The sequence below is a fragment of the Anser anser genome (assembly GCF_964211835.1).
Source record: "Anser anser genome assembly, chromosome: 1".
Lineage (NCBI taxonomy): Eukaryota > Metazoa > Chordata > Aves > Anseriformes > Anatidae > Anser > Anser anser.
Genome location: NC_139720.1, coordinates 184092620 through 184105069, shown reverse-complemented (window position 1 = coordinate 184105069; position 12450 = coordinate 184092620). Strand labels below are relative to the sequence as shown.

Below are 12450 nucleotides of genomic sequence, written 5' to 3'. Positions count from 1 at the left end.
GAATGGCAGCCCTCTCCTTGAGTATATTGACTGGCTTCCCTCTTGGTGTCATCTACACATTTGATGAGAGCACATTCTTCCACCTCCTCCAGGGCACTGATAAAGCTGTTAAACAAGGAAGGTCCCAGGATAGACTTGCAATACCTCACAACATAGGCGTCCAGGTAGGGCTTGATCAGTAACCATGACCTTTCAAGCCTGGCCATCCAACCAAGCTTCTACTCATTTGGCTGACCACCCATCCAGACCATGATGTCCCAACCTGGGTACAAGAATACTATGGGAAACTATATCAAAAACCTTGCTAAAATCAATGCAAATAATGTCCAACGCTCTTCCCTTAACCAAACATCTATCCATTTTTTTTTTCATAGAAGCCCATCAAGTAGCTCAGGTTCTTCAGTGTTTTTTTTTTTTTTTTCAATTATACCAATGGCATGGTGTGACTGTATGCAGAGCTCTAGTTCCTCCCGCTTGTTCCCCAGATTGCATGTATTTGTGTACACTTCCTTAGGTAAGTGTCCTTTTGCCTTCCTTTATTACTTCTGAAGTCTTTCTTTTACCCAAAATCCTGCCATCTTTGTTTTTAACTCTTGTACACTGCTACCTCACTGTGTCATCTTTGTCCTCTCCCTCCCCTGTTCTTGCTAGTTCGTCTCTCCTCACCAAGTTGGTCAGACTGTTGGAAAAGATCTCTCCTTAGCAGTCCTCAGCCCTCACAGTGGGTCCCATGGTCAAAACTGCTGGTTCCTGTTGACACCAGGTGTGTAAATAGGTGTTGATCTATCTGCACCTCCCCAGGCCTTTCCCCTTCTGTCATGGAGACCAGGTACTGTGGTTGTATACTATGGTATTGTTGGCTCTGCCAATCTATAAGCGTAAATATGTTAACACACGCTGTTCATTTAACCTCTGTATTTCCAAACCCCAGGACAGAATTTAGTTACACAACTCCTGTTCTGTTCAATAGGATTTGTATGGTTAAACTTTGGCAGAGTCAGAAATACAGAGAGTGTACACATGGACATGAACATGAGGACATGTGAGAATGTCACTGCTTGCAGGTGCTCTGCACGTCCTCTGGGACAGATATCTCTCAGGGGTCTTCAAAGCCAAGTAGGACTTCTTCATACACTGTCAAAATAAACAGTCCTCTATAAAGAACTGTTGAAAAGGGCCCTGGAAAACTCTGGACACAGAATCTCTCTGATCCTTGTAAGTGCTACTGGCAAACTCATTTCTGCGGTGGTTTTCCTTAAAAAGGTCCGGTAACATTTTCTTGTCATGGAGTAGCATGTTCCATCCTAATGAGCTACTGCTTTTTAGCAGTTGCCTGCTACCTAGTGGTTTTCACACACCATTGGCACAAATAAAGAAGAGTATTTACTGCTCAACTCCCAGACAGAATGAGAGGCTGGAAAGGTGTTGAACCATGGCCGTCTTTGCTTTTCTGTGTTGTCCAAGCACTCTCTCTCTCCCCTCTGCCCTTCCTACCTCTGTTCCTTTATTTGCCATCGTGAGCCCTTTCTCCCCACTTTGTTTCCTGCAGAAATACTCTGATCCCCGTAGGACTGCCTTTGGCTTACACTGCTGGTCACTGAGCAGTAGCCCTGAAAGGGAAATCTCAGTCTCTTTGAGCCACATGGATGAACACAGGGGCAACTTGGTCTGAAAACAAAAACCACAGCAGGCAATCCTCCTGGAATGCCTCCTCTCTGCCAGTGCTACCGTCTCCAACCAACCAGCTGGAGAAAAAGGGCACAGTACACTCAGGATAGCTCTGGGGCAGCACATCCATTACACATTTCCCCACCACATTCAGACTTATTTCCTCATTTCGGTCACACTCCAGGTCTGCCATTGCTCTGTCTACTTAGAGCTGGAGTAGAGCACATGTTTTATCTGTTATGGATGTGGAGCACTTGCAAAGGTTAGTCCCGTCCTGCCTGGGAGGAATGCGCATGGGAAATCTCTCCTTGTCTTGTCACAGACCCTGCAGATTGCCCAGTTAACCTGTGAGTTATCTTGGGAGTAATCGTCCTGCTACAACCCTACAAACATGGTTTTGCTGGGTTTATGCTCCAGCCATACTCCAGGAAGGCCAGAAGTTTAATTTGTGCTTACTAAAGGCAAAGCCATACCCAAGCAGCACAAAGACTGTAGGGGCTTTTGCTTATGGGAAAAAATGGCAGTATTAAATCCTACTCAAAGAGCTTCTATTCCTTAGAGCCCAGCCTAAACCAACACTTCATGACCTGGATCCAGAGAAAAACTTCTGTCCATCAAGATTTGGGAGCCCAGGTCAGGGCACAGCTGCTCTTGTCTGTCTTGCATGGTGTTATGAACCAAGTGGTAATCTCACATTGCTTTTCCCAAAATCACTGTCTCCACGTAGTTCCATTCTCTGAAGAGGGATTCTTCCTTGTGGTAGGCATATGGGAGTTGAAAAAAGTTCAGGTTGAGTTCACTGGATTCAGCTTTAAATATATTTTTATTTAAATGTAATCCTGTGAGCTAGTAACTGTCACAGCTCGCCATGATGAGGCAGGGAGACGTAATTCACAGTTTATAGATTGAAGGCCGAGGGACAGAGAGCTGAAGGGTATGCTTGGATATACTCTTTCAGTTGAGCCTTAACAGCTTAAACAGTTACGACCCTTTGGCTGTTGGGTGCTGTTTTAATTCACACTGAAAGGCTGAGCGTGCCTCACACAATAAGTCACAGCGTCACAGCCAGAGGGGTGGGGGGCAGTTAACAGCTGAGAAAAAAATAACTGGAAATTAAGGGGCTAAAACTCCTTAATATCAGCCACGAGAGTACATCTGGAAAAGGGGGTCTGGATCAACTTGCCTACCTTGGCTGCTTGCAAGCTGAGCAGATAGATAGTTTAGTCCACTTTCTCAGTGCTTCCTTGTGGACAGATGGGAATGTTTCGGGTATCGGAGAGTGGATTCCAAAATGGTCACAAACAAACTTTGCCCTTACAATCACAGAAGAGTGGATTGTGGGGCAGGAAGGAGGTAACAGGGTACAATTTCAACAACAGTTTAGGTGGGCTGTAAGAGAAAACCATATGGTAACACTGCAGAAGAAAATATGCAGGGTGGAGAGGGGACGTTTCCCCTCCCAACAGAGCAGGTTAAAAATTATGATTATAGATTTACAAAATGATGAGAAACACTTAATGTAAAGCCAAAGGAATCTTCATAGCCTGACCTATCCTGTCCAGCCTCGAGGCTAAATTCAATTCCTCAAACAAGGGATTCCCTCCAATTCTTGAAGACGCTACAGTGACACTGAAGACAGCTACCTACAAATTTTGTGTGCGAGCCCACATGGCCATATAGACTCATGTTGTCACACATGAGAAAAAGGCAGTTTCAGTGGATGATTCTTCCTGGAATACAAAAAATCATCTTTTCAGGATGCTGTCCGTTAATAACAATCAGGCTGTGCAGAGTACTAACTTTCAGGTTGTAAAAATGAGGTGGAAAGAGTCATTAATGGCTTACTTCAAAGAAGCTTCAGTTATCACTAGCTACCAACCCCAGTAACCATTCTGCTCAGTTTCTCTGACATAGGACTGACTAGAAGATCAAAAAGACTATCAGCTATTTATTTACTCCTACTAAATCAAAAAACATGTTTTTTAGGAAAAAACAGGGCCATTTGCGATGTGACAGACACTGAGACAGAACAGTTGTGCACACAGAGGCAGCTAGACAACTAGGCTTAGACACTTGAGCTATGACAGTTCTTCAGTCTTAGTGTTACTTTGTGAGTTGGCTTTATTGGACTTAGCACCGTAAATGCTATTTCACATTTAAATAGAAGCTGCCTTAGTGCTTTGTCCTTAGCACTGGTTGTTTCTACAGAAATTGTTTCTACAGAAAAGTACTGGTGAGGGACGGGCTTATGAAATGGAATAAACCCTATTACTCTTCTTACTTTGCTCTTATTAGTACCAATAAACCTACTTGACTGCCAAAAAAACCCCAAACCCAAAACAAAAACAACAACCAAAAACCCCTCTACCTTTGCTTTCCCCTTGCTCTCTGGATTTCACAAATGAAATGGCAATGAGTACTAACAGCCCTGCAGCCTCGTGTCGGAGCACAGCATCATGGTGGTACCAGAATAATGTTTTGGCAAAGGGACGGCTATTTCTTTGTGTCTGCTTAACTGCCTTCTACAAAATAAAAACACCACCAAACCAACCAACCTACCAACCAACCAACCCACCCCACCCTCCAACCCCCCGCCCCCCCAAAAAAAGTAAAGGCTATCCGTTCTGTAGATCTGTGACAGAGCACCTGTATACTACATATGTGATGGTAAAGAATGGGAAGTATGTTAAAAATTACAGAATATCACATCATTCTCTTCACCTCTTTTCTCCTTATCCCCCAATCCCTCAGAGACTTTACACCACAGTCATTAAAATCAGAATGGCCAAAGTATGTGGGCCACCAACTGTATGCACACACCAATGGGTATTCACTAGAGCATCTGTACAGTAAGCTCCTCAAAAATTAGAATCACTGAATCTCTCTTAATGAACCTTTAAGTCTGTGTCTATCTCAGGATTCATTTTTTCCTTCAACTCAATCTAAGAATTACTGACTAGCTTGCAGAGGCTAGTGGAATTAGTAGTCTGATGGCACTATGTTTCTCTTTGTATTTCTCTGTGAGATTAATGAAGTAACAATCAACAAATTATTCCAAAGGTATTTATTTCTTTCTTGCACATGAAGTAAAAATAAAATCTGAAATAAAAATTTAACAACAGTTTATTGAAATATACAGTCTTATTTATACATCAAGTATTTTTTTGAATATAAGAAGCTAGAAAAATAGAAATCTCATCTGGAACCCATATAATTATTCCTGCAGTACTGCATAGAAAATTATGTTAAAATAAACATTTTTACCTTGAAAAGGCACAGTGCACTTTGCTTAACTAGACAAGTGAAAAGGAAACAAAGAATTCAGTGCAAATTTCTAAAATAAGCATTTTGGTTACATTTCCTATCATACACGATTTCTAAATGGTTAACAGGTCAGATCTTTCATATTCCAAAACAGAGTTGATTTAAATTGAAAAGAAAGTTGAATATGCCCTTGCCTCTTCCTCTTGGAATTTAGTTTTCAGAAATGTCCTAATAAACTCTTCTGGAAGTTCTTGTTTGACTTGAAGTTAGGCAGAATGTATGGAAGCAAAGCATTTTTTTATTTCTTACCTAGAATGCTTCAAGTATATTTAAATTTTACAGAACGTTTCGTCTATTTGAGGTATCTGTGAATCGTCTTCTGAGTTAAAATTTACAGAAATACACATTTATTATGTTCAAAATCATGTAAATTATCACTTTAAAAATTTTGTAACAAAAAGTTACATACTAAAGTTTGGTAGTTTCATAAACCGTTATTTAAGTTAAAAACGTCAGTCTGTGAATCTGACAGATCAGTTAAGGATCTCATTAGCATCCATTTCCTCCATGTTTTATGTGAACTTTGACAATTTTATTGAAGTTGACTTTACTTCGAGAGTCAGACTGCTCACAAGCCAGAGCTAGGTGATATCTTCTGGATAATAACAGGTCAGGGTTGGACAAGCCCATTCAAATCAAGCTCAGTGAAATAGTTCTTACAAAAAAATGGGTATGTCCTAAGAAGAAGTTAACTTTTTTTTTTTTTTTTTCATTTTAGATAATTCTAAGTCTGAACAAATGTACTTTTGGTCCAAAAGAGCATTTCGCTAGATTTTGAAAAAGAAAGGAGAAAATTGTATAAAATATTTTGCTATGCAGCTTCTAAAGCTTGAAATTATAGCCAATAAAATCATACGTTCTGTTAAAAAACAGAGCAACTACTACAAAAAAGAAAATTAATACAAAATCAAGTAATTATTTAAGATTTGCTCAAGGATGCTGTTGGTCTGACCTTGCAAAATACTTAGGCAGGTGCTTAATTTTAAGCATGTGAGTCTCTGTGCCAAGAGAGATTTTTATGGCAAACACTAATGCACAAATATTAGTTAGACCGGCTCTTCCACTTCAAGATAAGCATGGACGTAAGTGCTTTGCTGGATATGGATCAGGATGCTCAGCACCTAACAGGACTTTAGGCGCTGATCCAGCAAAGCACTTACCCGCACGAACAACACTGCTGACTTTAAGAACACTGCTCATGTGCTTAACATTAGGCATGCTCGTAAGTGCTTTCCTGGAAGGGCCCGATAGACCAATAGTGTATAAGCTATAAAATTTGAAGCACTGTATGTTTAACACACCGCATATTTAACAATGTTAATCTGCTGAGATTTGCTTTTTCTTGGAACAGGGCATGTCTAACTTCAAGCATTTATTTTCAGAAAGTGCATAAAAAAAGCCTTTAAAAGCTGCTTTGAGATTATGGCAAGTTAAAATAATATTAGCGAGTCTCCTTATGCTCCTTTCACTTCTTCTTTGGACGTCTTTGTGCAGGCATCTAAAAAGAAAAGAAAACCCTAGGCATAAGCATTAACCTATTCAAATAAGCACCCATGCTTTTAGTTTCCCTCTAAAAACCATAAAGTCAGATGCAACTGAACATGTGAAAGCAAGCATCACTGAACGCTTCTAAATTTCTGAGCTGAAGGCAAATTCTGCCAACTGTGCCACCTTTTCTACTGAAAAAAATCAAATCACCAATTGTCACTTCTACAAATAGAACTAACTTTACTATGTAATACTGAAAACGACGTGCAAGCCCAACCCCGACATATCCCCAAGTCAGTGCTGGTATTTCCGTATGAAGTCTTCCATGCTCAATGATGTCAATCCGTTTGCAACGTGAAGTCTTAAAAGAGTTGGACTCTAAGAGCTGCTTAATCCGAAAACAACAACTATAAAAGCATCACAACTCATCAGTTATTTACATGAGCATGTAAAGACAGCATGTTAATCCTGAAAAAGAAATAAAGTAAGACCATATTTCTGTAACGGCGCTGGCATATTGTCTCATACTAAGCTAACCAAGCAAGAAATAGCAAAGCAGCACTTCATAATGACCTAGCGCTACTGCTGGCTAGTCATAGTAACTATATTTAAATCCTCGTTGTGGTAGGAAATATTGTTTTATGTATTTGGCACCACATGTTCTTCATAACATCTTACAGCTACATGTTAAGGAAGTTTCAAAGTTACTAAATGTATTTCATTCTTTCCTAAAGGGAAAAGAGTTTTTGTTGTCACGTGAAAGCTGTAATGGCTCTTGGAAATGGCTTGTGCTCTTTTGTCATGCACAAATTTCTGCTCAACCAAAGACAGGTGCTAATAAAATTACTGTTGTTGTAAGTTACGGCGTAGCTGACAGCTGAGGTTGAGATGTGACATGCTAAAGCACAACGCATCCATGCACAGAGGAAGAACTCTGACTAGTCCTTACGTGTAGCGATGGATGTGAAAGTCATGGCTGCAGAAAGAAAGAAGAAATCTGTACCCCAAATCAGAAGCCATGACAAAACCTCCCATCTGTATCAGGATTGTCCTTCTGCCCTAAATTCTGACCAGATTTTTTTTTTTCTTAGAAGAAGCATTCTCAAACTGTTCAGTCAATGAAAAGACAAATTTCCAAATTTTATTTCACAAAACCTTTGAACTATTAAAAACCCCAAACCTGAAACTAGCACATTAAAATATTCAGAATAAGAGATACAAACATGCATCTCTCCCACCTCACAGCTCCTGTTTCTACTGTAACTCTCTCCCATTCTTGGTTTTCCACTGAAACATCCATCCCATGCTTGCTTGCTTGTCTTCCCAACACCTTCCAGTGCTTGGAATTGTCGTTCAGTTAATAGATACACAATTCCTTTAATCTCATTTACCAAAGCACTCCCTAAGATGTTGCTTATTGCACAAAACTTCTACATTAACATGACGGTAAGTGCCTGTTTGCTCTTTTTTCATTTCATTACATTACATTATCCTGCACTTTGCTGTTTTTCAACAGGACTGCAGTTCCTCAGTCTAGGCTCACCAGATGCCAGTTCTTCCCAACTCATAGGAAGAACCCATTGGATAAGCCAGTAACTGCTACTACAGCACCGGTCTTCACTTATAGCCCAGACAAGTAAGGTAGGAAAAAAAGCAAGATGGCAACCCTAAAGGCAGTGCACATCAAAACTATCATGGCACCTTCTATTATTTTTTAAACTTGTCTCAGAGTTAATATCAGAACAGGAAACTCTATCGACAGGACTGCTGTCTGCTCAAGACAGCTGAACAGCAAGGCAGTGTGGTGTAGCAGGAGTTTCTCTATGGCCCCACACAGCATTTCCCACTTGTGTTCCCTACCTTTCTCTACCCCTTATATTGTTTAGAAAGTTTACATTCATGAGTGAAATTTTATTAAAGCACCAAATGACTTGGGAGAATGATTCTAACTGAAAAATCAACAAAGTGTCTGCATCTGAATCACATATTCAAACACTAGTACAATGGACTGACTTCCAGAGATAGGGAAGACATACTATTGATTCCTCAGAATGCCTGAAAAGCATTTTTCCTAAGTAATGCCATTTTGGGTCTAGATAAACCACTTCAGACTTTTTTTTTTTTTAACTGGAAGCATTAACTCTACACTTGCTCCTACCTCAGTCCAGTTTCATTGGGAAGGCACCCACATTTAGAATTAAGTACCTCTGTAATCAGAGATAATTCCATAGATTTCCAAATATTTTCCTTTATCTGGAATTCTAACTGTACTGACTTCTCCATTTACAAACATAACTTTGAAAAAACACTTTTGAAAGGCATACAGACCCCTCCCAAAACTGCAATTGCAAAACAGCATACAAGGTATGGCATGTTTTTTCATTCATTTCTGTTTGGAAACGAATGCCACAGAGCTCTTTAACTTGACAGACACCACTGCGATCCAAGGGTTTTAAACAGCAAGCATATCAGCCTGCAGTGGAACAATGGCATAGTTACCAAAAATGGATCAACTCACAGTTTCTCTCAAAGTCCCCAGTATCAAGGGATGCAAGGAGGTTCTCCACTGAGTTAAGTAGCAAAGAATGATGTATTTTAAGATTCCCTTTCTAAAACACTGTAGCTCAAACAGAGTAATGGCTCAGTGCAAGAACTCCTGGAGGAAATCAGATGTTAGTATTGTGCAGGACTGGCTAGGTCTATACAAATGATCCCAGTAACCCAATTCTGTGATCAGGGAAATTGCAATATAGCAGATACCTACACACCTCTGAATACATGGGAATACTCTCTAATAAGGAAAGAACACACCCAAGAGTGAGTTGTATGTTTTAAGTAACAGACAAACTTTGTGCGTGTCTTCATAATGCTTACCTAAGGCACTCAGAGTTAAGCTTTTGAATTACACATCCAGTTCCACACAGGCTTTTTTAAACCCTCACTTTTGTCTTTAAATAAATCTTTCACTAATTATTTTGGTAAGGACCTACTGACCTTGGAACTGAACATAAAATAATTCTATATTGCTATGTGTTAAGAGATTTATCATTTAAGCCTGAAATGATGTTGTAATTCTTCAAGGATTAATATTTATACACAGAAAAATACCAAAAGCCCACAAGAAATATCCTGAAGCCTAACCCAATTCTTGAAACATACAGCAAACACCACAAGCACAAATTTGTTACATAAAGTACTTTATTGCATCACATGGATGTTGACATTTATTGCAATTTGTTTCTAGCATCTTCAAAACAACCAAATCTGAATATAGACACAATATCTTTGCCTCAATAAATTGCAGTGCTTATCTCAGCACTTAAGATTTGGGTCAACATAAAAATCTGATGATGCCATCCTATTCTGGTGTTGTATTGAGTAAAAATCTCCAGAGAGTCTCAAAAAATAATACTCCTAAAGAACAAAAAAACCTCTCCTTTAAAACTTACCACAGGAGAGAGGACATGTTTCCAGCCCACAATGGAGTGCAATGGAGAAAACTCTGCGGTGTTCTTTACTGAGCTTGCTCTAGAAGACAAGGCAGTACAGCTGTGCTGTATGCTACATGTTCATTCCAGGCTGGAATTTCTCCATGGTACTACCTTGTCCCACTGAGACAACAGTTCTGTCCCACACTAGCTTGCAGATCTCTTCATTGCACTACACCATGTACATTAACATGCCCTGCATATATACGTAACAAAAAAACTCCAAGAGACGTTTTTAGCTTAATGTAAAAATAAACACCGTATAAAACTTTTCCAAAAACAAGTCTTTATTTTGATGCCTTAGGTTTGGAGCTAAAGAAAGAAGAAATGGATTTCATTCCACTCTTATCAACTTTGGCCAGAGCCTTCTGAGCTGCAGTCATCTTGCTGTTTGCCTGTAAATGAAACGAGAAGTAGAACAAGTTAAAAAGCATTTTTGTAGGAGGGAAGTATAAGGTACAAATTTCTAAATACAGAAGTCAAACAAGAAGTTGAATTGGTTTTTTAGTATACAGCAGTAAAGATAATTTTATGCAGGCTTTAAATTGTAGGGGAAAAAAACTTACAAAACAAATTTGAGATTATTCAATCAGAGAAATACTTGTCATAAATTGCTTAACCTCAGACAAAGGCAGAGAATCAATTACAAAGACAAGGAGGTGAAACATCTTTGCCTTCTCCAGAATGAGATATCCCAACTCAAACGTTTACTTTGGGATAATCCCTGAGTGTACATTAAGAGGAATAATGCATGCAATATAACAGATGCATACTGTACCCTCCGACTCAATCTCATGATTATGCTGTCAGCAGGCTGAATTACAGCCTTGCATTACAGATGATGAATAATTCACACTGATTTATTATCAAAGTCTCTATGTGCAGTGAAATAAAGGGAAAAGAGATGGAAGAGCTAAGAATGAAGAAGGTAACCAACATTTGCAAAGCACTTTGAGGCCACTGGGACAACTTCCCAGACTTTTACACCTAAAACACATTTTATGAGCCACATTTTATAGAGCTGACCTCTTTTCTTTCTTACATTTTAAAATGTTATGTTTTAAATCTCTAGCTGTTTTACCTATTAAGAAAACTTTGCATTGACCTTTCTTTATGATATTTCTCAGTCTACAGGACTTCACAATTACACTACTTGGGATCAGCTAGAAGGTTACGGACAGGATGGAGATATGCAACTGCAGTATGACTGTCTGTGTTACTGTACAAACAAAAACACTGCCAAAGTATTAAGAAAAAAAAAAAAGAGTAGTAAACTGTACGGAGTCCAAGAGCTATCTTTTCTTTCCCAGATTCTCTCATCAATGTGCTTCGTTATTTTAGAAGTAAATCATATTTAGCATTAAAAGGAATTATCTCTCCTCAGTCTGTTTCTATCTTTATGCTCAGTTCAAAACCTGTGTGTACATAATAGAGAGAGGGGACAACATGCAGATTTTACACTATTTATTACCTCCACTTAGGGGGCAATCCTCTAAGTTCAAAACAAGTGTGTGTCCCAGATATGAACAATTCTGGGGGGTGCTAGGGAAAGAAGGAATCTATCTGTCACCAGCTGCTTCTCTTTGCAAAAGGATAAGGAGTAGTCAGCATTAGTCTGAAGGTCAAAGACCAGAACAGAGGGCCTTTTTAGTTCCCAATGGACTGCAGAAAGATTCATTTTCTTTCAATGCTCAGAGAAACAACCCAGTGCAAGCCTCATAAGCTTGGCACATACAAACAATCTATTTTTCACATCTCTGTTTCTCTCCTAGGAATGGTACAGTGGCAAGCACCACTGGACTCAGATTTGAATTGGCCTCCAAACTTGTGTTGGAGCTGGCAGTCAGCAAGCTCAGTGTTGATTTAACTGTATTAAATTGACATAAATAAGCGCACAAGCAATATGTCTACGTAAAAATACAGCCTGTCTCAGCAGCCCTCGGAATTTAAGTGCATGTTGCCATCATTGTTTCTTTTTCAGATAACCAAAAGTTATCAAGTTGCTATCACTCAGATGTAGGATTTCTCATCTGAAGATCTCAAAGAGCTTTTGCAAACATAATCTGAGAATCTTAACGTGTCAAAGTCTGCAAGGTTCACTGGCGTGTTCACCAATAAAATACAGTCAAACAGTAACAGTTCAGAAGAGTTCAGAACGGGACATGAAGACCATCAAAATCAAATTAAACCTGAAAGTTCAAGATGATACAACTGCAGAAATCTGCCATTTGGCTTCCCCTCCCCACTTCTTGTGTGTTTCGGAGGAGAGTAAAAGTGACTCTGTGCTAATGTTGAGTTTTAATCTATGCTTTAACAAAACATGCATGAGTGCAAGGCTGGCTTACCTTTTTGTTTTTCAGATTGCTGCTGTTAAACTTAGTATAGTCTTCTTCTTCTTCCACAGGGACATCTGATAATTTCCTTTTCTGAAATGTTAGAGTGATGAAGTTTCTCTGTCAACCACTTTTATGTGTACACACAT

At 39.3% G+C, this 12450-nt stretch overlaps 1 protein-coding gene across 5 annotated transcripts in view; it reads right to left on the bottom strand.

Moving 5' to 3' along the window:
- Nucleotides 1-4773: 4773 nt before the first annotated feature.
- Nucleotides 4774-12450, bottom strand: part of RNASEH2B (ribonuclease H2 subunit B) — a 43825-nt gene continuing 36148 nt past the window's right edge. For 4 of the 5 annotated variants that reach the window (XM_083810187.1, XM_083810188.1, XM_083810185.1 and 1 more), the window contains exons 10-11: nt 12314-12394; nt 9661-10363 (exon numbers count right to left, since the gene is read on the bottom strand). In XM_083810187.1, coding sequence (XP_083666313.1) covers nt 10256-10363; nt 12314-12394 — 189 coding nt within the window. In that variant the 3' untranslated portion in view covers nt 9661-10255. Of the gene's footprint in view, nt 6491-9660; nt 10364-12313; nt 12395-12450 lie in introns of those variants that run through there. The other variant, XM_083810189.1, reaches the window with a different exon arrangement.